Here is a 27,336-nt window from a genome sequence, read left to right on the forward strand (position 1 = left end):
ACAGGAGCTTCGCACAGCCCTCCTCCTCCCTAGTCGGAGCACCCAGGCTGGCAGCAGTGGCCACCCGCTGCCCCCGGGAGCTCCTAAGGCAGGTCTGAGAGTGCGGGGCTTGAGCGGGGTCGCCCGGCGGGCTGCACCGCTAACCACGTAACAAGTGCTGAGAAAGAGGACCTGGTAGGCTAGCCAGCAGCGCGCCAGGTGGCCCCTCCTCCAGGTCTGGGGGGCTGAGGCACCTGGGGCCGGATGACTGCAGGTGCCCATCCCCAAAGACTTCCAGGTAGAGTCGGAATCCCAGTAAATTGGGCTGCATTGCTCCACTGTCCCCTGGTCTTCCTGATTTTCTCTGCTTGGATCCTAATACTCCCACCTGGCCCAAGATGGGTGCTGGCACTGGCCGAGCCCTGGAGTCTTGCTGCATGCTGCCCATGGCCTGAAGGAGGAGGGTGGATGGGGCTGCCAGCCTTATCTTTATGGGCTTTTCCCAGCCCCAACTGGCCCCGGTCTCCTTTTTATCTCCTAGGTTGCACTTGGCTTGTTTACTTTGTAAGGCTCTGGGAGCCAAAGTCTCTGCCTCACGATGGGGAGGCCAGTGGGCAGGGTGTGCAGCCTGGGCCATGGGATGCCCAGGGAGATCCAGGAGAGAACAAAAAGAAGATAGGGGAGAGGGGTAACATTCATCCACAAAAGAGGTAGTCAGAAATATAAAAAGGCTCAAATCCAGAAAAAGGTGTAATGAGCAGAAGGTGGAAAGCAGAAAGAAGCAGAGATAATGCTGGGTTGCACCTCCCGGTGGAGGCAAGACAGGCAGGTTGAGCTCTCCTGCTGACATCCCAACACCAGTTTCCATGAGGGAGCAGGAAGCTGGGCAGGCGGGTGAATACTCCTGGACATGGGAGAGGATGGCTGTTCCCTGGGGAAGGACTAGGCTGTGCCTGTGAACTGGACCCACCCTTTGGGCCTAATATTAGCTGAGAAGGATTTGGGCCCTTTACCCCAAAGTAGAGCCCAGCTGAAGTGTGTGTGACCAGCAAATGTGAATGTGAGGGCTATGCTGAGGAGGGCCCTGGCTGAGTTCAGGGCCTCAGTCAGAGCTGCCCTAGAAAAGTGTCACTGCTTGGGTGACTAGGAAGCTGTGTGAGGGTCCTGCGTCTGGGTGTGAGGATATGTGTGACTGCGTGGGTGACATGCAGGGTGTCTGTGGAGGTGGGAATGTGTGAGAGTGGAGCCTTTGGTTCAGGGTGTCTGTACCTGACTGCATCTGAGGGAGTGGGTGAGTGCAGAGGCCTGAGGAGTGCCTGGCCATGGGCCTTCTCTGCAGATGTGGAGCCCATGGAGCCTGGGCACTGCCTCCAGACCTGACTCTCCTCTCTTGCTTGCAAAGAAAGTGTCCTGGCTCCCCAGAGTCAAGAGTGAGGCCTGGACCCCAGTTATTAGGGAACAGCAGAAAAAGATCCAGGTCTCAGACTCCACTGGAGCCCAGCAGGAGGGAGGCACTGGGGGTGCACCTGGGGCAACGCCGAGAGAGAGGGCGGTACTTCTCCCAGACCCACTCATCACACAGCCTCACCCCCAGGGGCAGGCGGACCCTGAACACTCCCAGAATGCCCCAGGTCCAGAACCCCCAGGGAGGAGGCAAGGGTCCTGCCCTCCACATATTTTCCCTCCCCCAGCCCTGGAGGGGGCGGGGTCCACAGGTGCCCGGACGGCCCCCAGCCTCGCAGCCCCCCCCCACCTCGGGAGAGGATTGCGGGGTCCCTGGTTAAGAGTGGGCCTGGCCATGTGACTGGCTGTGTGCTGCGCCCACAGGAGATGCTGCAGGAGAAGGGCCTGTCGGAGAGCGAGGAGGCCTTCCGGGCCCCGGCCCCAGCGCTCGGGGAGGCCAGCACGGCCAGCACGACCACCACCCGCGAGCCGGAGCTGGCCGCGCCGGGCCTCAGCGGAACCCCGCTCGGCAGTCCCCGGGGCCCCGGCGCCGACGTCGCAGCAGCTGCCGCAGCCGAGCAGGTAGGACTGCGCGCGCCGTCCGGCGGAGGTCGGGCGTCGGTCTGTCTGTCCGCAGGGTCACCAGTGTCGGGTCGCCCCACCGCGGGCAGGACGGGCTTCCAGCGGGGTCGGGCCGCGTCCGGGTCCGGGGCTGGCTGCCAACTCGTCCTGCCCGGGGCCGCGCTGCTTCTCCCCGCCTTGCGCCCCACGTCCACCTCGAGCCCTCGGGGCTACGCTGGGGCTGGCGGGGGAGGGGGCTCTTGGGGCGTCCCGGCGAGCCGAGGCCGGGGGTCCCTCTGCGACGACCCCAGAAGGGCGGGAGAGAAAGCCGGGGTCCCGGCGGGACGGAGCCGACCCTGGCGGGTTAAGTGCCGGAGCCGCCGCGCAGCTCCGAGGCCGCGGTCGGGGGGCGCGGGAGGCTCGGGGACCGCGGGCCGGTCCCGAGCAAAGCGATGCGGCTGCGCCCGGCCCGGGCCCGGCCCTGCCGTGGAGCGCGCGGCGCCCACCGGGGTGCGCGTCGGGGACGAGGCCGTGTGCCCGCCCGGGGCCGCCGTGTGCCCGCAGCCTGCGCTCGTGCCCAGCCCCCGCGGTGACTGTGCGGTGGCGGAGTGGGTCATTTACGGGCACTCTGTGTGGCCGGTGTGGGCTCCCCCATAGGTGTAGTGCCGAGGAGGGGCGTTTCAGCTACTGATTCAATTTTTTTCAAGTTCCTCATGGTACAAAATAATTTTGTGAAACGAAATCTTCAGGTTCAGGCTCCCGGGCTGGAGCGGTCTCCTGTCTGAGGGCTGCCTGGGAAGCCAGGGGCCAGGCTGACAAATTCCCCCTCCCTCCCATACCAGACCATCGAGAACATCAAGGTGGGGCTGCATGAGAAGGAGCTCTGGAAGAAGTTCCACGAGGCGGGCACCGAGATGATCATCACCAAGGCGGGCAGGTCAGCGCTGGGAGATTTACTTTGCTGGGGTGGAAAGGGGCGACGGGTGGGAACCATGGGGATACCCAGGGAGCCCTTAGCAGTCCTCTCAGACCTGGCCTGGGTACCGTGGGGAGTTCCCTCGGTGGGTCAACGCGTCTTTCAAGCCCCCAGGTCCTGTGGCCGCTGCAGATTCCACGGAGAAGTCCCCAGGGATCTACTGGACAGGGGAGCCTGGGGGTTTGGGTGGGGCGGGTGGGGCAGCACTATGCAAACGAAATGCAAATAAGGACTGCCACTTGGGAGGCCCAGCTCATACACTTTGGGCCCCCTGGGGAGCTGCCTAGGCTTGCTTTTGAGGGACCTTCGGGATTTCTCAGAATTGCATTGATTGGAGACCCAAAGACGCCCCTCAAATGATGGAGGAAGGTGACATGATGATGTTATCCTATTTCCATAACTTGTCAGGGGTTAAAGCGAACCCCAAGTCTCTCAGCCCAGGGCACTGTTCCTTCCTTGCCAGCTCTTCCCAGCCAAGAGCAAGGCACCATTGGGCTGTGTGCACTGTTGGGGAACAGCTCTCGGGTGGCTGCCAGAGAAGGATGATTTATAAAGTGGAAACATCTTTAAAATGCACTGGTGTCTGTGGGAGAGAACTGGGAGGAGAGGGTGAGAGGAGGAAAACGCAGACAGGACCCGAGGGAGAGATTCTCTGGGATGGTGCCTCTGGGGTGGGGCAGGAACCAAGGAGCAGACTAGTTATCAGGTGAAAGGAGATTGCTGCCCATGGAGAAACGGGAACATTCAGGTCCAGGCCCCCCAGCCCCTTGTCCTCATGCTTGATTTTGGTCCCTAGGGAACCAACTAAGTGTGGAAATGTCCCCTTTCCTGGCAGTGGGCCCACAATTGGGGTTTCCAAGGAATAAGATGGTGAAGCATCAAGGGCCAGGGAGGGAAGTAGAGGCCTGGGGGTTCCACTTTAGCCCAGCTACTTGCATCTGCACAGCCCTTGGGCAAGACTGTGTGAGGGTCTCTGTCCTCTCCCACTGCCATCTGTAAAATACCAGTTGTACGAAAAGCACTTCGCACGGCTCTTGGCCTCAGGTAAGCACCAATAAATGCGAGTTAATATTAATCATAATTAGGGAAACGTCTGGCATCCACTTAGCATTGTTCTCCTAATTTTTAGAGGACTGTGCCGAACTGTGTGGCTAGGGAATGATGAGCTATTCAAAGGAAACAAAAAGCCTGTGCAGTGTCGGGGTGCTGTGGTCCTCTCTGTCCGTTCACTAGCAGGTCTTGCAGGGTTTCCTTTGTTTTGTTGGGGCGAGGGGTGAGGGACTAGACACTTGGCTGCTCTCTTGCCTAAATGAGGGAGGTGGCATTAGTCAGTAAAGGTGTCAGGACTTTAAGTGGGTGCCTTTGGGGGAAGGGGGAGGATGTATGCAGGGCTGGCTGGCAGAGGGTGTCACGTAGAGTGTGGGGCCAAGTGTCTCAAGCCTGCTTCTTCCTAGTGGATGTCCCTTGGGCAGGTGCCTAAACTTCCGGTGACTCAGTGGTATCAGATAAAACAGAAATGGTTATTGCAGAGCTATCTGCTCTCCTTCCTCCTTTTCTCTTTTTCTTATTGTGTGACTCAAACCAGGGCTTGTGTGAGCAGTGCTCGGCAAATTGTTGAGTGGATTATAGGCGAGAAGAAGGTGGATTTATTTCTTGTGACTTCTGGAGTGGAGGGAAGGAGAAAAGATTCAGAACTTCCATTTTTAGGCAGCAGGAATAACCTTGACTCTCTCGAAAATAAATGGCCAGCGTGCTCTTTGGGCATGCCTGGTCTTTACCATTTTAAACAAAAGGCACTTGTGATTCACCTCAGTGGGGTTTCCTGCACCTGCGAGGGTCCCCCTCCTCTCTTTCCTCCCAAGTACTTAGGCGTGCTGCTCATACATGCACACGAGCCCAGGCGCGCACACACAGACTTCTAGAGGTGACCAGTTTTAGGCAGATGTTTGCCTGTCCTAGTGGAAGCTTAAAGATGGGCTTCAGGGAATGATGATAATAATCTCAAATGGCTGCGATGATGTTGGCCAATTATGGATTCACCAGTTTTTCGTTTCTCAGGCAGTTACTCTTGCACCAAACTGAGTCCTTCAGAAAGTCACTAGCCTTAATTTCCCTCCCCGACAGACCCTTTTCCCCTCCTACTTAGCTGTCCACCTTCTGCATAGATGCTTTCACAGCACCGATCCGCTGTCTCTCCCTCCCCCCCGCCCCCTCCCTCCCCTCCCGAGCAGCCTCAGCGGGCAACTAGCTTTGCTTGAGCCTGTGGCTCTTCAGTCTCTCATTCAGTGCCTCTCCCTGCCCCCATCTTTGTGTCTTTACCTAAACTCTTCCTGGGACACTTCCATTTCTCAGCAGATGGCCTGGACTCTTCTCCAGAACCTTGAATCATACATGGCTAGAGCTGGCGGAGAACTGAGCGAACATAAACCCAACCCCCGAGAAGGGAAGGCGCTTGGCTGTGTCGATAGGCAGGGTTAGGCTGTTGTCAGGTCTATACAAGCCAAGCAGATAATATACCCCACTCCAGATCAAAACCGCAACATTGCTTATTTATAGCGGCTGTTCAAAGGGAGGTCATTACTCTTTCTAGAGACTCTATCTGGTTAGGGACATGATCATTGCTGTCTGGTTGAGGAAGCGGTATGCCTTGGAGAAGGGGATCCAAAACATTTTCAAACCAGTTTTGAGCCTCTTGCCTTAATCCCTGGGAGGTCTCAAGGTCAAAGGAGAGGACAGTCTGCTACATTGGATAGTGACTTTGAGTGTTCATACGATTTGATCTAATGAATACAATGCCAAACACAGTGCAAGAACTGGATGTCAGGTGGAAAATCAGCACCAGACCCCTCCGCAGCCAGTCTCTGTCCCTTGCAGGCTCCTACCCAGAGGGCTATGCTGTTAACTGCAGAGAGCAGATCCCTCGCTCTGCCGTCTCACATCCCTGCCAAGCTTGATACATGTGAGAAACTGCATTTTCTCCCAAACACAGATAAAAGTGAACTCCACAAAAATTTAAATATAAACCTCCCCAAAATGAAAATTTCCTAATGGTCTGGCTGCTCTACTCCTAGGTCATGGTTTTGCCACCAGATAAATCTCCACTATCAGCCTTCATAGCCTGTTGAGTTCAATGTTGCTTGTGTTAGTGACAGTGAATTTGCGTTTGAAAAATGAACTACCGATGAGAACTCCTGTTGAACCTGTATTGTTTGTTATTCTGAGGCAAGGATTTGGCCCAGCTTAATCCGGGGCTTCAAAGCCAATTGCCCTGGCTCTGTATACAGAGCGTCAGACCCAGTGGCGTGGGTGATAAGAGAAGTAAGGGTTGAAGACACTGGGAAAGTAGGTTGGGGAGAGAGTGCTTTGATCTCTTTTTAAAGTATTTTCTGAAAGCAAAAGTATCATAAGGAAGTGTCTTTAAAAAAAAAAAAATCTAAGAGAAGCAACTGACCTCCAAAACAGCATCCATTCTACACACGCTCACTTCTGCCCCTTAACTGGGGGAAATATTTCTGAAAAATGCTTTGAGTGAATTAGAAAACTCTGTGTGTGTGTGTGTGTGTGTGTGTAAAGTAGAAATAAATTACTTAGCTTTGTCATTGCTCCCCAAATCATTTGGTCTCAGCATAGGCAGCACCAGCAACCCCCAACCCCACCCCTCTTGGTTGCTGGGCCCTGGCCTCTTCCCAAAGTATTTAGAAGTTTTCCTCAGGGTCCCCAGACATTAGGGATAGAAAGCATGTGGATTTTCTGTGGCCCCCTACCCTTCGCCTGCAGTCTATTCTGTTCAGTTGCTGGACCCCAAGACTTTTGTGTGTGTTGGGGGGCAGGTATGTCTGCACATACCTGCACGGGTAATTTTTTAATATCCATTTTATTGAAATGGAGCAGTCCTGCAGAAAGTAAATAGATCGTCATCCTACTGCTCTACAGACTTCAATAAAATGAACGCACGCGCGTACCACCACCCAGAAAAGAAACAGACGGTCACCAGCCCCCAGAATCGGTCCAGTGTGCCCTCCCAGGCACCACGCCTCTCCTCGCAGGCTCTCCGCGGATTTCTCACCCCTTGCATTTAGTTTTGCACCTACATTTAAATCCGGAAAGTCGGAGCTGCGAAGGTTTGGGGTTAGGAGGTCCAGCTAAGTGGAGAGAATCCATAGGCTCCCCTAGGACTGCTATTCCGCGCCCCCCACCGCACCCCCTCCGGCAGGATTGGTGCGGGGCGACTCGCGCGGCCTTGACTTTGGCAAGCGCTTGGGTCCCGGGCCCGGCGACTGCGAGTCCAGCTGTAACCTGCTGTCCCCGCTCAGCCGCGAGCTCGCATTTGTCGGTTTGTTGCCAAAATCAAGATGCCCCGAAACCCTTGCCCAGCGCCCCGTAAGTCTCCCACGCCGAAAACGTCTGAGGAAGCTGATCCTAGCAGTTCATTCTAAAGCCATTTCCGAGTATGAAGTAGATAAAGGCTGCAGCCCGCGCCCCTCCAGCGCCAGTGTCAGGATCAGAGGAGCAGCCCCGGCTTTCATCTCCCCCGGGGCGGCCGCGCGGGCGGCTTGTTTATTCCCCGGCGGAGCCGCTTCCGCGCCGGGAGCGCCCCTCGGCCTGCGGGTCCCGAGCCCGAGCGGGGCGGGAGCCAGGGGAGCAGCGAGCGGCGCTGGGGGTGCCGAGAGAAGCCGCGCACTCGCGGGAAAGGGTGCAGGAAGGCCCGCGAGGGGCGCCGCGGGGGGCGGGGAGGGGCATCGAACCTCCACTTTCTGGCCTGTGCTGAGTCAGTCCCTCTCTTCGTAGGCCTCCCTCTGCCACCCACTGAGGTGCTCATTTCCAGCTTAGGTTAGTTTTCAGGTGCAGAAACAATGGACATGGCACCCCATGGCTTCACCTGTTTCAGTAGAGAGCACCTTTGCTGCGCAGGAGCCCAGAGGAAGTCAGCACCCCAGCCCGCCTGGCCTCTGGTCTGAACACCTGGGGGCACCGCCTAGCCTCGCTTGTGGGCGCCTACTGAAGCCCAAACGCCGGTGCCTGCGCACCCTGAGTTCTTCCCTCAGCCTGGGCAGCAGGCCTGCGGGGAGGGTGGAGCGCGAGCTTGCCCTTCCTACTCAGCTTTCGTCCGCATGCTGGTCCTTCATCCTTCTGGAGGCTCCATAGGTGCAGAAAGGGTAGCGGTGAGGGTCGCTGCCAGCTGGGCTCTGCATGGCCCCCAGCAGCTGTCAATATGGACCCTGCCAGAGAGGGCGGTAGCTGTTTCCACCAGGGCAATGGAAGCTGCCAGGACCCTGTGGCTCAGCCTGGAGCAGAGGATGGTGGACCTCCCAGCCAAGACCAGAGAGCCTGTCCTCCCTCCTGGCTTCTCAGCACTGCTGCCCTAGGAAGGGGGGATTGGTAGGCAGGGAAGGAAGAGGCTAGAGTTACCTTCCTTCCCTGCAAAGCCCCCCCAGGCTTTTATCATTCAGCAGTCTGGTCTCAGATCAGCTTGCAGGAGAGGCCAAATCACATGGCAGCAAGTCTGAGCCTTGGGAGGCTGAGCAGACCCCTTACTGCCCTTCTAAAAGGCACTGGCTAAGTGTCAGCCTGGCCTCTTGAGTGAGATGAAGAGTAGTAGGGAGTAGAAGGGGCACAACACCCACAATCCTTCATCTCCCTTTAAGCCTAGATGATGAAGACTGGTGGCCATTTTCTCCTGGCCCCTTGGCTGGGTCCCCTCGGCCCCTGGCCCCACATGTGTCCTCTGCTGTTGCCATCTCCAGTGATTACCAGGCTAAGTGCAGGGCACTGGGGCCAGGCCAGTCCAAGCACAGCCAGGGCTGCCCCATTTTGTGCCTAAATCTGTAGCAGTTAGAAAATGGTGGCCCAGAAGGACAGGATTTTTGGCTTTCCCCCAGGGAGGGAGGGGTGACACAGCTGCTCCCCCACCTCCTTTCATTTTTAGGCCCACCAGGGGAGAGGTTGGGCCAGGAAAGAGGGGTGGGGTAGGCTCCAGCTGTGCCCCCAGGCCTGGGATATGGGGGCTGGTAAGCAGGAGGCAGGATTGGGTTCCTGAGCCCTCACTTCCCCCATTCTTGGAGAGGGGGTGGGGTGGACATTTGAAAATGCTTTCAATTGACATCTGAGACAAATTCTTCCACAAGGTTTATAAGTCCCTAGACTTGCTGCTAGAACTTCCCTCTTCCCTGCAGGCACGCACACATGCACACATGCGCACTCCACCGAATGCTCACACATGCGCTTGTACACACACAGTCACACACCTCCCGCCTCCCTGGCCCACTGCAGCAAGAGAGAGAGTGCACAGAGGGCCTGGACTGGAGACTGGGCGGGGGGCTAACAGAACTCTCCACCGTGGGCTCCTGACCGTGGGCTCCTGACCTGGGTTGCTGTAGGGCCTGCGGGCTTGATCCCTTCTGGAATCCCTGCCTTGTCCAGGTAAGCTGGTACCCTGTTAGCAAAATGCAGGAGTCCAATCATCTGTTTGAGGTGTCTAGGACAGCTTCTCTTGAGGGTCCTGTACTTCTCCTGGCTTAATGAGGCAGAGAGGACCTCCTGATGGTTTTCCCCTGGTGGTTTGGTTGGGTCTGCTCACAGCTCAGGGGAGATGCTTCCTTTTGCCCTTAGTGTCTTCAATGTAGTTTGGATCCTGCCGCTGTCTTGGGGAACACCTCTGTGAGAGATCAACTATGAGGGGGTGTGGGTGCCTGGAGATTGTGAGGAAGTTCTGTCAGCTCCTCTAATGAAAGTCAGGTGTCAGGGAGGGAGCTTTGCCCTGCAGATAGGTGAGCACATTGTATGTGTGCCCAGGGGTCTCTGGGCCTCAGAGACTCAGACAGCCTCAGCATGGGCTGTGAGACTAGAAATTGTTTCATGGTTTGGTGAATCCATCTTCACAGAACATCACATCCCTGGTTTGTGGAGAGAGGAATATAGTGGGGTTCAGTGAAACTAGTCACAAATGGACTCATGCCATCCACATAGCAACCTATGAGATAAGGAAACCAAGGCCAGAGAGCAAGCAAGTTGCTCAAGGCCTCAAAGCTGGTCGGTGATGGGGCCACAGCAGGGTGGTTCTAGGATTTGTGTTCTTCTCCGTGGAGCTCCTGGACTGACTTCCCCTCATACCCAGTTATCAGGGGAATGCAGGCCCAGGCAAGGCAAAAATACCAAAGGAACCCAAAGACCTAGAACACTCTCCTATTTTCCTGCAAGTTGGCTTGAGGCCTGAGGGCTTCCATGAGACATGGACGATGACCCAGAGACATGACCCAGAGGAGGCATGTATGGAAACAACATGTATGGAAACAACAGACAGAGTTCCAGGTCTGTCCTTGAAATGGCATCCCAGAACTTTAGTCGTGTGTGGACTGACAAAGGACAGGAGGGAAACTGAACCAGCATGTGCCAACATCCTCTTTCGTGATCCTGATCAAGGTTTCCATGCTTCCATTACTCACAGTCACTAGGCCCAAATTTTACGGGATCATGGCAGAGGGGCAATTAAATTGGGAAATGGAATAAATTCTTTTCCCAAACACAGGCTGACAGCTTCTGGGGCTCAGAAGAACAGGTAGTGCAGCCCTCCTCTTGTGCGGGGGAGGCTGAGTGAGGCCAGAGGGGATGTGACAGGCGCCAGGTCAGAAAGCGCTGACGAGCTGAGACCTCTGCTGAGTGGGCAGTGCCTGTCAAGGCCTTCGGCCTCCTGGCCCACTCTGGGCCATCTCTCCTGGGGCTCTGTCCATCCTCCTCCTCACCCTGTGGCTTCCCTCAGGAGGATGTTCCCCAGCTACAAGGTTAAAGTCACAGGCATGAACCCCAAGACCAAGTACATCCTGCTGATTGACATCGTCCCTGCGGATGACCACCGCTACAAGTTCTGTGACAACAAATGGTAAGAGGCCCCTGGGGCCCCCGTATCACCCTCGGGGGTGTCACCCGCTTCCCCTCACCTGCTCTTTCCACCATTACACCCATCCCCACCAGTTAGTCTAGGTGATTGGCCATCGCAGCCTTGGCACCCGGCCCTGCAGAGGCTGAGGAGGGTCAGCGAGTGTCCGCACCCCTGCTGCAGGGGGCTGCGGCTGAAAAATGAGCTGCACTGTTATGGGTGTCGGGTGGATTTCAGGGTCTGTGCTCTGCCCACAGGTGTGTGCAAGCAGGACCGTAACCGTGCTGTGGACTGAGCGGCAGATGCCAACATGGGTGGATTCAGGCTAGCAGAGGCTCACTGGGGAGGAGGATGGGAGCCCTTTTAGGGGGGACTGCCAGTTGGGGTCCATTGTTTGGTCTGTCTCCTATTTTCCCACCCACTTCCTTTTAAGCCCCCCCCCCCTTTAAGCTGTGTGTCCTCCGTCCCTAAGGAGTGGGGAGCCGCTCCCCGCGTGGGTAACTGGACCCTCTGGCCAAAGGCTGGGGAAACTGGCACTTTGAAGGGTAGTACCAAATTGGGGCCCAGTAAATAAATGCTGGGCTGCTTTCTCTGAGGCCACCTCTATAGTACCCTGTGTGCCCCCGAGCCCCAACAGCGTTCACTGGAGGAGAGAGGGGAAAGGCATGCACCAGCAGCTGGTGGGTGGGTGACCAGGCGGCAGAGATGGGTTGAGGAGGCAGGATTTGGCGAGCAGGCCCTGTCAGGGGTTGGGTTTCTACTTCTTTTCTCCCTGGGCTGGATTAGTGCTCAGAGCAGCCTCTGGCCCAGGGATTACCTACTATTCAATTCTCACCATGGTTTGGGGACAAGCAATTTGAAAATTGACTAGGCCCTCCCCGGTGGCGCAGCGGTTGAGCGCTGGGTTGCGAAACTGCGCGCGGCCTCTGCGGCGCCGGTTCGATCCCCGGCTGCTCCCTGGCCACCAGAGGAGGGTCCCACATGGCGTGCAGACCTCTCCTGCCGCCCGCTGCTCCCCTCAGCAGTGTACTTCGGTCCTTCTGCCTGCTCTGCTCCCCGCTCTGGCTCTGGTGAATTCTCTCACCCTCCCGCGCTTCTGACTGTACCCAGTGCATGTATAAACAAAACAAACAAACAAACCAGCAAACAAATAAATAAAGCATGCCTCTATAAAAAAAAAAAAAAAGAAAATTGACTAGGCCCTCTGGGGTAATGTGACATATTCAACAAGATAATAAATAATAACATTTAAAATAACTCCAACACATCCACAGAAGTGCCTAAATCTCCCCACATTATCTTTGTGATGAACCCCAGTTCTCTAAGTACATAATCACATTTCTCTGTAATCTCCCTTTCTCTATCTACTGCAGTAAAAGAGGCTCAGAATTGCTCTTCCCTCCTCAGCACTATCCTCCATCCCTTAAGCCTGTCCTCATCTAAGAGTGTGATGGTACAGGCAGTGACTTTTTTCTCAGCTCTACAGGGTCTGTTCTCAGAGGGGCCAGAGAATCTGGGGCCCCCCAGGCCCCAGGGTGGTTGACAGCTGTGGCTCCTTCTGCTCTGTTGGCAGGATGGTGGCAGGGAAGGCAGAGCCCGCCATGCCAGGAAGGCTCTATGTCCACCCGGATTCCCCTGCCACTGGGGCCCACTGGATGCGGCAGCTGGTCTCCTTCCAGAAGCTGAAGCTGACAAACAACCATCTGGACCCCTTTGGCCATGTAAGAATTGAGGGGGTGGGGTCCTGGGGCACTGGTGGGGGGTGGTGGGGATCTGGAGAATTTATTCTCTGATCCAGCTCCTGGCTTTGGCACCTGCTGGGCCAGTTTGTGGAGGGAGCGCAGGGTCGGAGTCCTACAGGCCAGCTGTACAAGCTCCCTTAGCACTTATGCCTTGGTAACTTCGTGCAAGTCTCTTAGCCTTTTTTGAGTCTAGTTTCCTTGTCTAGAAAATGGAGATGACCCTATGTACCTTTCATGGTTGAGAATTAAATATGAGCATAAGCATGAGACACCTTGCCTATAGGAGGTATTAAATAAACAGCAACTGTAATGATATGATGGTTAATCTCTTGACTTCGGGTTTACCCAGTTTTGGCCTGACTGGGGTGTAAGACAAGGAGAACTTCTCGAGAGAGTCACTGATGACCTGAAGCCCCTCTGAGGAGTGTGGAGTCTGCCTGGCCTGGCAGCCGCCTGCCCTCTGGAAGGGCAGGTCTTGCTCTGGCTCCTGTGTCAGCTCCTTCCTGGCCTTGCTGGGACCTGGCTCTCCCACGAGTGCTGAAGCCCCAGGATGCTGCTGCCTCTGCCCCATCCAGGTTGCTGAGGCTCATTCTTTCCCCATCTCGCCCTGGCAGACCCACAGAAAACTTTTTATGTGGAAAGTTTTAGCAAACGAAGGCTGGGGACCTGGCATCGTCATCTGCCAGGACACAGCCCTGCCCCTTTAGGGTACCCATGGTTACCCTGCAATGTGGAGTGGGGAGCAGTGGGGTTCAGGTGTGGTAAAGGCTGCACACATAATACTCCAGGTGTGGATGGGGTGGGAGACCAAGGTTGGGGCTTGCTCCGGTATGTGCCTCTTTTATGCCTTGGTTCTGTTTCTAGGGCCCTGCATGCAGATCAGAGTTCTGTGAATCATAGTTTCATGGTTTCTCAATGGAAAAGTCCAGCAACTCTTCATTTCTGATTGATTGGTTATGTAACTGGCAAGCCTCTCAGTTCTAATTTTCTGAGTCTATGCAATTCTCTTCTGAGTCTGTGGTCTATAAATAAACTAGGCAAGCGCTTCATTAGCATAATTAACTCTTGACTTTCCTGCTGAGCAAGCAGCAGAGATGCAGGTGTGTTCAGTGGCCCAGCCATGCAGCCCATCCTCTCACAGGGCAGGGATCCAGTGGGAAGGGTCAGCCAAGCCCCTGCCTCCCAGAGCACAGGGTCTTTTGACTGAGGGGCACAGGTGCCTGCCAAGTCTCACTGGCACCATCCTAGCCAGGACTTTGCTTCCAGTCCTCCTGGGCTTGGTCAGGCTACGGCAGCAACCCAGAAAAGTTAGCAGGGGCTCCTGTGTGGGAGACCAGGGATCCTAGTCACTGCCTACAACTGCAGACACACAGCCCCTGGGACAGAACACAGCGTGACCATCTAGTTTGGCAGGAGCTGGATCTTTGGGTGGAATTCTAGAAGCGAAGCTCGGTGTCATGGTCGCCAGCTGCAGGAATGCCTCAGAGGATTCCCCACCTCCCCAAATCCCTGCAGAAAGTGGCAGAGGAAGGAGTGAAGTGGTTGAAAAGCTGGGCTTTTTAGAAAGTGAGCGAGAGGCCTGGCAGCAGGTCCCCTAGCCTGGCTTACCTTGTTGCTGGCTCTGCTGGGGTCCTTGAGGGATTCGCCGTGGCCCTGCTTCTAGACTCGAATCTGGGTCTTGAGTCGGCTGTGATGCTGGGGGTGCCCCTCCTACACTTGCAGTGCCTGCTGGGGGCTCACGGATCCTTATCAACAGGGATACTCCCCCATACTTGTTCCCCCAGGCTTGGAAAGAAGTCTTCCTCCCTCAGAGATGAAGTGATTATTTCAGGCCATGGAGCCGGGAATAAAGGAGCAGGACTTGGGACCCAAACTTCTGATTCCTAATCCCAAGTTCTTTTGGCTTTCCCCCCTCTTTCTGGACCTGGGCTTGAGCTGTCATGTCTTCAGCTGTTTGGAGCATCTCTGGAGAGGAAGCAGCCGTTGACCGTGTGGGCAAGGGCTGTGGAGGAGGAGCTAACTTCCTAGACGTACCAGGGCAAAGCAGCCCGTTGACCTTGGCTTTCTGTGCCTGGCCTGTGCCAATGAAGTGGTGAGCTCTTCAAGTCACCCCTCCTGGCTTCTCCGTGCGGGAGTCTGGGGACAGAGCCGTCTTTACTGTGACCTTGCCCCAACAAGTCCCACCCAACTCACCTCCACATTATCAGTTTTCCCTGAAAAGGTTGAGCTCAAGAAACCCTCTCCAGCTGACTGCAGTGTGGACTTCCCCTTGGCTCCTGCAGTGCCCTCAGCAGCTGTCTCCCATCTGCTGTCTTCTTTAGGAGAAGGGCCCAGGGTCCATGTGAGGGCTTGGACCTGGCAGCTTCTCCCATGTGGCAAATTAGGCCCTGCAGTGGGGGCCACCTTGCCACCCAGGGGCCAGGATTGGGTTCCCCCTAGAAGCTCCTCCCGGTATTTGCTGTCACTCCAGAAAACCCTTTGTTTTTGAGGGTACGATTAGGGTCTGACCACTGGGTTCTGAAACCAAGCCCCCGCCTGAGGATGGGCAGGCTGCAGGGGTGGAAAGGACCAGGGCTGCTAGAGCAGGACTGGGTTGCTTCCTCACAGCCCCAATTATGTTCCACTTGTTCTGCGGCTGCTGAGGCTGCCTAAGCATGGCCCCTTCTCTTGGTAGTACCCTCCTGGCCCCTGTGCCGGGTGACCATGTGATGGAAAGAGAAGCTTGAGGAGGGCCTGAGAGAAGCTTGTGTGTGTGTGTGTGTGTGTGTGTGTATCAGAGAGAGACAGAGAGAGAAAGAGAGACAAGGGGGACGATCAACGTCACCACTTTGCATCCTAGCTTATGATTCCTGATGTAAAGAGTCTAACTGTTCCAGAGACTGAGTTATCCGGGCAAGGGGTGTGAGCAGCACAAAGTGGGATGCAATGGTCCCCTCAAGGTGCTACTTCCCCCTCTCCCACATGACTCTGGTGCAGGTAATTACTCCTGGGCCTTGGAATCGAAGCTCAAATGCTGCTTCTTCAGGGAGATGTTCAGCACCCTCTGTGCGCCCCAAGCAGCACATCCCAGCAGCACTTACTACAGCATTAACCTTACATGTATTCGTCAAAATTATTTTTGAACAGGAAATACATTCACATGATTGAAAAATAAATTATGAAGAGTAAAGGTATCTACATGTCCCTCACCCAGTTTCTTTTGTCTCTTCCAGCAGAATACAGAATCTCAGACCCCTTCCTTCACACACCAGCAGCAGCACAGTGTAAACACTGCTGCACGTTACTCTGCAAACCTACTATATCATGGAGATCACCGTATAGAATTCCTCCTTCCCTTGTTTTAAACATCTGTATAAGATTTCGTTGCATAATTGTTCCATAAATTATGTAACCAGCCCTAATTAGAGAAAGGAGATGTTTTCCTACATTTTGCTCGTTCGTTAAGCTTGCACATGTGTCGCTTTACACCTCTGCCAAGTATATCTGTTCAATTCACTGTTTCTTCAAAGGGTATTTGGCTTTATAATTTGTAAGTTTGTCCTCCCTTGAAGTTGGGGGATATTCCCACCTTCGCTGTGACCTCACTGACAGGGTGGGAGAGAAAAGCTTGCAAGTTTGGTCAGCTGGATGGGCCAACTATAACTATCAGTTTTAGTTTTAGTTTGCATTTCCTCAGGAGTGAGATTAAACATCTTTTTTATATCACTTTCCTCTGTAGTGAACGGTTGTTCTTAGCCCTTGCTCATTTTTCTCTTACTTTCATATCACTTACCAATTCGAGGTGCTTTCATAAATTAGGAAGACTCAGCCCTATCTGTGATATGAGTTGATGATGCTTTCCCACTTTGTCTTTGTGTTTTAACTCTGCCTGGAGTGGTATTTCTGCACAGAAGGTTTTGATTAAATGTATTGGTCTTTTCTTTGTGGATTCTGGATTTCGAGTAATTGAAAGCTCTTATACACGCCTTACTTATAAGGGAAGTTTCTTGTGTTTTCTTCTAGTATTTTATGGATTTATTTTTACATTTAAACCATTGATCCTTTTGGAATTTATTCTGGCATGGGACATGAGGTGTGAATCCAACTTTTTTCCTTTCTAGAGAACCATCCAGTTGTCCTGACACCAATAACTGACTCGTTTTCTTCCCTCACTGGTGTAGGATGCCTTATTCTGTACACTAAAGCTCCATATGAATTCGTGTCTATTCATGTGCCAATGCCTTAACTATGGAGACTTCATAACAGGTTTTAGTGTCTGGCAAGACTGGCCTTTCCCATTGCTTTTCTTTTTCAGAGTTTTCTTGGCTAGTCTTATTTTTTCATAAAAGCTTTAGAATCAACTTATAGACTTGAGAAAGAAGCTTATTTGTATTTTTTGAAGGATCACTTTAAATTCTAAACTTAGGATTGACAGAACTACCTTTCTCTTTAATGAAGTTTGTTTCTTGTCCTTCAAAAGAGTTTTTGAGTTTTCTTACTTGTTTGTCATTTTATCTTGCTTGTTACTATTATAAATTATAAATAGTAGTCTGTCTTAATTGCCTTTTATCGCCACTTATTTCTGCTTGAGTTTGGATTATTTCCCCACTAGATAGTAAGCCATGAGGTATTTCATCACCATTATATCCTAGTGCCTGGCAAACACGTGGTGCTAGTAAGCAGGAAGTAAGTGGGTCTGCTGAAGGGGATGGTATTTAGATAGAAAAGTTACTTTCTCTGCTAAGGGGTTAATGCCCACCACTGGCTCTTAACTTGCCAGTGGGGACACAGAGCTAATGGTCTCCCTCTTTTCCTCTTTTTCCACCATATTTGCTGAGCCCTGACAATATGCAAACCCTTTCCAGGTGCTTTGGGAGCTATAGGCACCCCACAAAACTCCAGGTTAGGCCCAACCCTGCCCAACCAGGTGAAGACTCGAGCTCAGGCTCAGAAATTAATGCCAATTCTAACCCTGCTTCTCATTGGCTGTCTGAGTTGGGGCAAATGCCTTCACCACCCTGAACCTCAGTCCCTGGTCTGTTAAAATGGGGCTAATAATAATGCCAACTTTATAGGAAGGTTGTACGGATGACCTGATATGTGTAGAAGCCTCAGCCTGGCGCCTAGGATATGCTCAGTGAACATTGGCTGTAACTGCTGTGCTGTGGAGAAAGCAGGAAGGGTTCTGGGCTGCAGGGTTACTGCCTTGGGAGTGATGCCTACGGCCTATCTGGCCAAGGCCTTCTGAGGGATAATAGGCTCTTCAATCAGCTTTAGTTTGGGTTTTCCTTCAGCTAATCGCTTACCAACCCAGCTCTCAGTTTTCTCCTTTTTTCTAAGTTGAAAATCCTGTCTCTGTCCTAACTTCTTTGCATGGCTGGAGAGGGTAAGAGGGATGATGGAGAAGGTAGTCTTGGGAAGTGAGATTATGGCCTTTATAGCTGGCAAAATGGACATTAGCACATCTGTTGTGTGGATAGTATCCACATATGCTGTGCTATGATGGACAACAAGGCCTGCTGAATCCTGGTTCTGTAGAGTGTTTAGTTAACATCTTACCGCTAATTACCAAGCTCGCTGAGAGTAATGTGTGCTTTCTAGGTCCATCTGGAATCTTCTCATGAGTCTACTTCTAGCCAGCTTTGTGACCTTGAACTAGTCATGTTCCCAATATAAGCCTCCTGTTCCTCATCTGTAAAATTAGGTTGGACTAGAATGATCTCTAAGGTCTGCCTCTCCATGCCCTAATGTTCTGTGCTTCTAATGCAGATAGATCTGGGTCTTGTTGGCCAAGAATGCTATGATGATCTCTTGAGGAGAGGGAAGTTTGGCGCTATCGCAATTGTTAAAATAGAACAGGCTTCTGAATTGTAGCCAGGACATAATGAATCCCATTTCTGCAAAACAATGACGACAGGACCGTGTAGTGGAGTCTGTTGACGTGGCTGGCCCATTTGGCTCAACATCCTCTGCAACAAATATAAATGTGAGACTCTGGCAAAGGAGTTTTAATGTGGTGGTGCCTGAGGAACTTCCGAGTAAAGCCAGGTGTGTGAGTCACTGAGTTGGTCTTACATTCTCCAGAGCTGATGGAACTGTGGCTCCAGGTTATATTTACATTGGCTTAGTGTGAGGTGGGGGATGGGGGGAAGGGACTCTCTTCTAGACTTGTGTCCAGGCTCCAGACTGCCAGAATCGGGAAGGGTATTTGGGAACACTTAGTTGAAGGCTTCACTTTCCAAATGGGGACCCCAATGGCTGAAGGAAAAAAGCTTGCTCAAGACTTGCAGCAGGCATGTAAGAGCTATAGAAACTTCTGGACCCTTCTTGACTTCTCTGTGGCTGGGATTGCACTCCCCTAGTAGCACCTACCTGCCCTCGCAGGTCTGACAGCTTCTTTCTTCCCAGGTACCACTGCCAGCTCATCTTGTTCCTTCCTCTAGAAGGTGTGTTTGGCAATCCTTCCACCCAGTCACCGAGGACTTTGTCTAATGGGCTGTGGAGATTGACCTTTATCCCCAGGGACAAAAGGAAACCATCAAAGATGGCATTATAAATATAAGGCATTTGTTGAGCCCTAAACACTGATAGGACTTGGGGGTGGGGGAAGGAGACATGTAGGGGGCAAGGAAAGGAAATACAAAGGGTCCTGCTTTCAAAAAATGTACAGTCTTCCTGGATGCACTGAAGGTACCAAACAGGCAAGTGACCTGATCTGTGTGTAGAAGGTGAAACTAGAAACAGACATAGATGCGGGGGAGGCTGGCCCAGAACTCAGAGAAAGATGGCATCTGAAAGAGGCTGCTCAGAGGGATTGGGAAGGATTTTGCCTTCCAGATGGAGTTACAGGACTTGTTCACTTACTGGACTTGGAGGTGGGTAACGGTGAGGTGAAGGGGGACCTGGTAATGCCAGGGCTCTGGCTGGACTATTTCAGCTGTGACTGCATAGGTGGCCTGCGCAGAGGCGTGGGATGGGTGCAACTCTTGGTCCTAAGGTGTCCTTAAGGACAGCGCAGCCTCACTGGGGTACAGGTACCTGCAACATCTGATTTGGGTTTTGTCAGCCAGTTGTCTGTGTTCTCCCCCTCTACCCCCCCAATCCCAGGAAAGGTGGGGTGACTAGGGGCTAGTCCTTGCTGCTGGGGAGCTGAAGCATGTGAGTGCTTCCAGAAAGATTTTTATGCATGTTTACTCGCTATTTTTAACCTGAAAAATGCTTTGAAAGCTGTCTTGTCTCTAGTAAGCAAAGAAAGCTAGAGACGAGGGGACAGGCTCACATCTTCTCACTCCTGCTCACTGCCTTATACTTACTAGTTTCTGTTTTGGTGTAAAGGAGCTGGAAGTAAAAAAAGGAATAAGAGATATAGTCTTTCCTCTCGAGGAGTTTATAGTTTAATTGAAAGGACAGAAGCTACTGGAAAGCAGACAATAGCCAAGCAGTGATGCAAGGGAGGAAGTTCCCGGAATGGGAGCTCAGATTCCCCTAGTAACCTGGCAAGGCTCTGCCTAGAAGGTGATGGAGAAGGGGGGTGGAAGCTCAAGAGAGCACAGGGAGGGAGAGTGGGTCAAAACTGCAGTGAGATAGCATCTCGTGTCTTTGAGAACAGCACATACTAAGAAGCCCCCAAAAAGTCCAGGAGAGGATGTGGAGAAAGAGGAAGCTTCTTTCACTATTGTCAAGAAGGTGAGCTGCAGCAGCCATTGTGGAAAGCAATCTGCATTTACCGTTAAAAACTGTATGACCTGGAAATCCCATTCTTAGGTATCTAGAACATGAAACCAGCACCCCAGAGAATCATATGCTCCACAGTGTTTGTTGCAGCGTTATTTACAACAGCGAGGACATGGGGACAACCCGAGTGGCCCCTGATAGAGGACTGGATTAAGAATTTGTGATGTAGCCACACCGTGAATTACTATTCATAAGGAAGGCGGCAATAATGCCTTTTACAGGAAAATGGAAGGTGTTTGAGGGAGTTACATGTGGCGATGCAAGTCAGAATGACAAATACTGGACTTTACGTAGCAGATGATTCAATAGAACAACATTTTTATATAAATTAGTGAACACTAATAAATTGGGGCTACTGAGGCTAAGAGGGATCCGGAGGGGGAAAAGTGGGGAAAAATTTTTGTTTCTCAAAAAATATATAATGACTGACCAAAAATTGGGGAGCTCACCCCCAGGCATTAAAAACAATGAACAGGGCCTCCCCTGGTAGCGCAGCGGTTGAGCGCTGGGTTGCGAAGCTGCCGGCAACCTCTGCTGCACTGGTTCGATCCCCGGCCGCCGGCAAAAAAAAACCAACAAAAAACAGTGAACAACAGAGGGAACTGTGTGTGCAAAGGTGCAGAGGTGGGAATCTGGGGATTCCTGGGGGTATAACCTGGGCTCTTCCCAGGTATTCAGTTGCTGCATCTTCTGGGAATGTAGTCCTTTGTGGTCTCTTACAGCTTGGGGAACAATGCAACATGACAGAGTAAGCCAAAGGGACCAGAGGTGTCCCCCAAGATCCAGTTCCTCCACCAAGAAGACCAGTTCCAGTTCCCTGGAAAAAGATGTCCATTGAGGCCTCACCAGTCAGGACTTGTGTCCCTCAGTCTCACTCTGAGTTTTTGTCTGGCAGACCGCCAGTTGGGGATGGGTCCCCAGATGCAGAAACTGATCTGAGGTTTGAGAAGCTCTGTCCTTGCCCCAAGAAGGTCCAGAGGTTGGTCACTGAGGGCTGGGGAGCAGGAGTGGTTCGTGCAAATGCCAGAAAGTCGCCCCCCCCAACCCCCCTAGCTCCTGCCCCACCCACTTCCTCCTCTGAGCTTGCTCTTTGGGCTCTCCCTGTCCTCAGGGCTTGATGAGCAGGGAGCCTTCCCAGACTGAGGCCTCTGGCCCCGGGCTCACCTTGGAAGAGCCTGATTCTGGCCCTTGGCACACTGGTTACTCAATGGTTAAAGTTTTCACTAAACTTCCCCACTGGGGCTGGTCCCTGGGAACTGGAAAGCTAGCAGCCAGCAGGGTCAGCCCAAGGAGGGTACTCCAAGGTGGACAGAAAGGAACTCAGAGGCAAACAGGACCAAGGGCCAGTCTAGCCCACCCACAACAGGAGCCAAAGGGTTAACAAAAGCAGCCGGTGCTGATAAAATGCCCCAAATTCCTGGTCCTGCCTCCAGTGGGAAGGGCATCTGGCAAATGTCAGCGATAAAAAATACATTTTAATGGCACATGATGCAGCCGCTACCGTGGGGTGCAGCCAAACTAAGCAGGTTTGGAGCAGCAACTACTGTGTGTTACTTCTGGGTCCTTTGGGGCACCTGCCTCCCATAAGCCCAGGTATCCTCAGGGGCCCTAGCGTGCCTGGTCTTCTCTGACATTATTTTGAGAATTTTGCTTGCCTCCTACCTTGGCACCTTGAACTTACACCCATGATAGAGTTTCCCTCCAGACTGTGGGCTGTCTCTGGCAGTCTGAGTGCAGACATCTGGGTCTCCCCAGCATCCCCTCGGCAGGCCTCTGCAAATGCTGAGAAATGAAAGAACCAATGAGTGACTGGAGGAGCAAGGTCAGAGTGGGACATTTCCCCCAGCTCCCCCTACCCCCCATTCCGCAGAACCCTGGGCTGCTCATAGCTCATGGCACAGAAGCTGCTTCTGTTGGTAACACATGTGAGAGGAGGGAGCTGAGCACTCATTTCACAGAGGGTGCTTCTAGAAAAGGCAGGTCAGGAGAGGGAGAAGAGGCACAGAAGTGAGGAGAAGCACAGGACAGGTCAGCCTGCAGGGATAACCAAGGCAGGTAAGTTATGTGTCATGATCCTGTTTAACAAATATGAAAACTGAGGCTCAGAAAAGTCCCATGACTTGCCTGAGATCACAGTAAGGCAGTGGCACTCTGGACTTCTGCCTGCAACTCAGAATTCCACCTACTACACAATGCTGAGCTCACCTGGGGCTTTTAAATGGTCAAGTTCTCCATCGCCACACTGAAGCCATTGGTAACTTCAGGCTGGTCCTGGAGCCAGGAGTTAGTGCTGGAGCAGAGGCTAAGTGAGGACCTTGGAGACTGAGTTTGGGGTCCAGGGGCCTGGTTATCTGCATGAGAGCTTTAGAATCTTTCTGGACTCAGTCCTGGAGCTGGGCTTTTAGGAGAATGAGTCAGCTTGGAGACAACTGAATGAGTCCAGGGACCAGATGGTGGGGACCTGGAGCTTAGATTGAGAACCTTCTTTTCCAGATCATTCTCAACTCCATGCATAAGTATCAGCCACGGCTACACATCGTGAAGGCTGACGAGAACAATGCTTTTGGCTCCAAAAACACTGCCTTCTGCACCCACGTCTTCCCAGAGACTTCCTTCATCTCTGTGACCTCCTACCAGAATCACAAGGTACAGCCACAGCCTCCACACCCCCTCCACTGACACCACCCTGCCATCTGCCACTATGAGGCAGAGTGAAGCCCCAGGTGTAGCCCAGGTCCCAGTGCAGGGACCTCAGAAACCTGCTGTGTCCCTCAAAATAGTGAGAACATTGAGTAATGAGCAGGAAAGGAGAGCAGGCTCATAAATCTCTGGTGCCAAGTAATTAGGACTCTGTTTCGGGGAAGGGACAACGTTGACATCTGTAAAAATCAGGAGCATGAAACTTGCTACAATCTTCTCTCTGGTGGGAGTCAAAGGTAGGATTTAGGGCCTGCAGAGAGGGGGGCTAATGGGGAGAGGAGCCGTGGGGAACATTGTCAGCTGTGAGGTTACCGAGAGACTGAGCATCTGAGGGCCTTTCTGAGTTGAGGTCAGAGGTGCTTCCCACCCAACAATTCACCCTCCCCAGCCAACCACCAAAATTGCCCCTGATTCCTGCACCAGCCGCCTTCCCCGGCCCTCTGCCCTTGTCCATGCCACCCTCCTCAAAGGGATTTTTACTTGCTACACAATGGAACTGATGGGGTATTGGAGTGTCTTTGAGGGGTGCCATGGGCCATGGTGAATTTTAGGCAGAAGAGACAGAATCAGATTTGCATTCAGAAGGGTCACTCAGAACCTGGCATGACAGTTGCACTGGGCAGGGTGACGTGGGCTAAAACTGTTATAGGCACCCAGGAAAGAATGACGAGGGACCGAAGCCAGGTAGCAGCGTGGGGCAGAAGAACGGGAGATGAATCAAGTTCTGCAGGGAGTAGAATGAGCAAGAGCCAGGCATGAATAAGATGTGAATGGCGAGGCCCGGGGGACCCACTACTCCCAACAGGCTCAGGTCCTGCCGTAAATTCCGAAGAGGCCTGGGGTGGCGCAGGAGGGCCAGGGGCCAGCCCAGTCCTCTGCTACCAGTGACTCTGCTGTGTGTCCTCTCCCGACAGATCACACAGCTGAAAATTGAGAACAACCCTTTTGCCAAGGGATTCCGGGGCAGTGATGACAGTGACCTGCGTGTGGCCCGGCTGCAGAGGTGGGACTGCCCCGGCTTGGGGGCAGGCAGGCGGGCAGACTGGGTTCAGGAGCATGGGCTCAGTAACCCTCAAAGTGTCTTCACTCTCTTCCTGTCTCCCTCTGATTGCGCCCCCCACCCCTCCAGCAAAGAATACCCCGTGATCTCTAAAAGCATCATGAGGCAGAGGCTCGTGTCCACCCAGCTCTCGGCCAAGCCCGACGTCAGCCCCTTGCACGGCGCGCACCAGGCCCTCCAGCACTACCAGTATGAGAACGGGGCTCACATGCAGTTCGCCACGGCAGAGCCCCAGGATCTCCCCCTCAACACCTTCCCAACCCAGAGGGACTCCAGTCTCTTCTATCACTGCCTGAAAAGACGAGGTAGGGCTCTCCTGGTCTAGTATCTCAGTGGGTCAGAGGAAGGGTGCAGCTGTCCTCACAGATACTCCCCGCTGCACGTGGGACACGTGTGCACATGCCCCTGCACGCACCTGTTGCTCTGAGGTCACTGCTTGGAGAGCTCCCGTGGGGTGGGCAGGTGACGCAGAGTCAGCTGGGCTTGGCCTTGCAGTGTGGGAGGAAGCAGACGTTGCAATCCAGCGGTTTTTAGATTGGGGTTGTCATGATCAAAGCTGCCTCTGTCAGCACAGGGATGACGTAGAGTCACGAGGCCAGATCTCCACAATACCAGGATCTGTAAAGTGCTCTCGAGAGTGGAAATGAGCTGTTGTGGATGCAGAAACACAGGCGACAGAACTCTCCATGCTGGGTTCTCTCTGCAGAAGAGGAGCCCTGAGCTGGAGCCCAGCACACCCGTGCTCTGCTACCAGGTGTCGGGTTCTCCATGAACTAGGGCTGCTTAATGTTGCTGTGCCAGAGGACCTCACAGGATGGCTGAGATTCTCTGGGGGAAGAGTTTGAGGATTTTTGTTTACAATCCAGAATATTCTCTCAGCTCAGTTCCTAGGGACTAGCCAGCAAAGCTCTGAGCGTCCCCTGCAGCCATCCCATTAGGACTAATGACCTAGGACAGGGGTTGGCAAACTACAGCCCTTACCAGATCCAGCCTGCTGCTGGTTTTTGTTTGGCCTATGAGCCATATGAAGTGGTTTTTACATTTTTAAATAGTTGGCAGAAAGCAAAAGAACACTATTTCATGGTATTTGAACGTTACATGAAAGTTGAACTTCAGTGTCTATACGTCTATAAGTTATTGGAACAACCACACACATTACTTACCTGTGGTCTATGGCTGCTTTTAGGTGAAAGCAGCAGAGTTGGATAGGTAGGGCTTGGCCCATCAAGCCAAAAGTATTTGTTATCTGGTTCTTTACTGAAAATGTTTGCTACTCCTGACCTAGAATGACCCGTCACTTCCCAAGTCTAAGAGCTTAGTGCCGGGAGGAGGGAGGAATTTGGAGAAAGTATGGAGAGGACTGATGAGTGAGGGATGGAGAGAGCAGGGTAAGACAGAGGGGCAAGTTCTTCCCTCGGGGTAGATGCCTCCAGGCGGGGGGGAGAGAAGAGGTGAGTGTAGGTCTTCAGACTCCCCCAGACTCTGCCCTGTGTGTATACACACGGTTCCCAGAATGAACCCCCAGAGACACCAGTAGGAGGGAGACCAGGACAAGTGTTCTTGGATCTGCTGAGTGGGCTGCTGCCCAAGTCCTCAGGCCTGGGTCATCCCTAGATCCCAGGGAGGACCTGCCACCCCAGATAGTCACAGCCCCATGGAGGAGGATCAAAGACACATATACGTGGTTTGGGGCAACAGATGTCATCTTTCTCCAGATGACAGCTTAGCCTTGAAAGTACGAGTCACCTTTTCTTTATTATCAGCTCCGCTTCTTAATTTTATAAAAACTATTATTATTCTGAAATCTGTAATGATCTGATGGGACTTCTTGACATATGCAGGGTTCACTTCCTCTTCTAAAAGCAGTAGGAACGTGCTTGTTTGTAGCTTTAAGTCCTTCTGAGAACTGAGGATAGAGGCAGAAACTTTGTGGCTTTAATTTTCTGGTTAATTCAGACAGATGTGGCCTCTGGGCCTGGTTTGGCCTGGCAATCACCTCCACTTTCCTTGGCCAGGGTGGGCCTCGCCTAAGCATGCAAGTGCACATTAAGGCCTCTTACCATCCCCAAGAGTCAGGATGGCAGAGGATCAAAGCCATATGCCGTCTGGCTAAGCACACCACACAGCATCCAGAGATGCAGGGTCCATAGCTGACCACTTCTTGGCTTCTGCCACCTTATAAAAAAGCTGTCGCTGATGAAAATGGTTCTGGCAACACGGGGCAAGGGTGGACCCCAAATGACAAGGGTAGGCTGTCCTGGCATCCAACCGGCGTGTTCTGGGCCCTGGGCTGGTGGAAATGGTTCTCTCTGAAGGTTTCTTTGTCTTCCAGCAGATAGTGCCCGCCATCTGGACTTACCCTGCAAGCGTTCCTATCTGGACGCTCCCTCTGCGGTGGGGGAAGATCATTATTTCCGTTCTCCCCCTCCATACGACCAGCAGATGCTGAGCCCCTCCTACTGCAGTGAGGTGACACCAAGGGAGGCCTGTATGTACTCAGGTTCTGGGCCCGAGATCGCTGGGGTGTCCGGGGTGGATGACTTGCCCCCACCCCCACTGAGCTGTAACATGTGGACGTCAGTCTCCCCGTACACCGGCTACAGCGTTCAGACAATGGAGACGGTGCCTTACCAGCCCTTCCCCGCGCACTTCACTGCCACCACTATGATGCCTCGGTTGCCTGCTATCTCGGCTCAGAGCTCCCAGCCGCCAGGAAACACCCACTTCAGCGTCTACAACCAGCTCTCACAGTCTCAGGCCCGAGAGCGGGGGCCCACTGCCTCTTTCGCAAGGGAGCGCGGCCTCCCCGCAGTGTGCGAGAGGAAGCCGCCCTCTCCACACCTGAATGCTGCCAACGAGTTCCTCTACTCTCAGAGCTTTTCCTTGTCCCGGGAAGCTTCCTTACAGTATCATTCAGGAATGGGGACTGTAGAGAACTGGACTGACGGATGACTCCCCGGTCTCAGCGCAGCCCCAGGACCGCGTTAACCCAGTACTAGCCTCTGTGGGTGGCCTGCCCTACCAAGACACAAGGGAAGGTATTCCAAAGGGAGGGGTGTGTGTGTGTGTGTGTGTGTGTGTGTGTAGAGCATCTGTCTTCTGACCTATGACTGTGGTCATGATGAGGGAAAAACCCACAGTTACCTAAGAAATTAACCTGGCTGCAGGACCTGGGTGCGTTGTTATCTGACATCTCTTGACATACCCACGGGTGGGGCGGGAGTGGAGAGGTCATATGAGTTATTTAAAGGTTTTATTATATAATCTTTAATTTACTCAGGGGGGCAGG

General features: G+C 53.1%; 1 protein-coding gene across 2 annotated transcripts; it reads left to right on the forward strand.

Annotated features, from left to right (window-relative positions):
- Nucleotides 1–1,809: 1,809 nt before the first annotated feature.
- Nucleotides 1,810–26,999, forward strand: TBX4 (T-box transcription factor 4; the record flags this gene model as incomplete). 2 transcript variants are annotated; one of them, XM_084238824.1, is made up of 8 exons in its annotated part: nucleotides 1,810–2,004; nucleotides 2,826–2,920; nucleotides 10,716–10,835; nucleotides 12,406–12,553; nucleotides 22,781–22,933; nucleotides 23,902–23,990; nucleotides 24,117–24,352; nucleotides 26,380–26,999. In XM_084238824.1, the coding sequence occupies 8 exons, from the start codon at nucleotides 1,810–1,812 to the stop codon at nucleotides 26,997–26,999; spliced, it is 1,656 nt and encodes a 551-aa protein (XP_084094950.1). The 2 variants fall into 2 exon arrangements, with proteins under 2 accessions (XP_084094950.1, XP_084094951.1); XM_084238825.1 differs by having other exon boundaries at nucleotides 26,383–26,999.
- Between the last annotated feature and the right edge of the window lie 337 nt (nucleotides 27,000–27,336).

The sequence above is a fragment of the Talpa europaea genome (assembly GCF_964194135.1).
Source record: "Talpa europaea genome assembly, chromosome: 7".
In the NCBI taxonomy this organism is placed as follows: domain Eukaryota; kingdom Metazoa; phylum Chordata; class Mammalia; order Eulipotyphla; family Talpidae; genus Talpa; species Talpa europaea.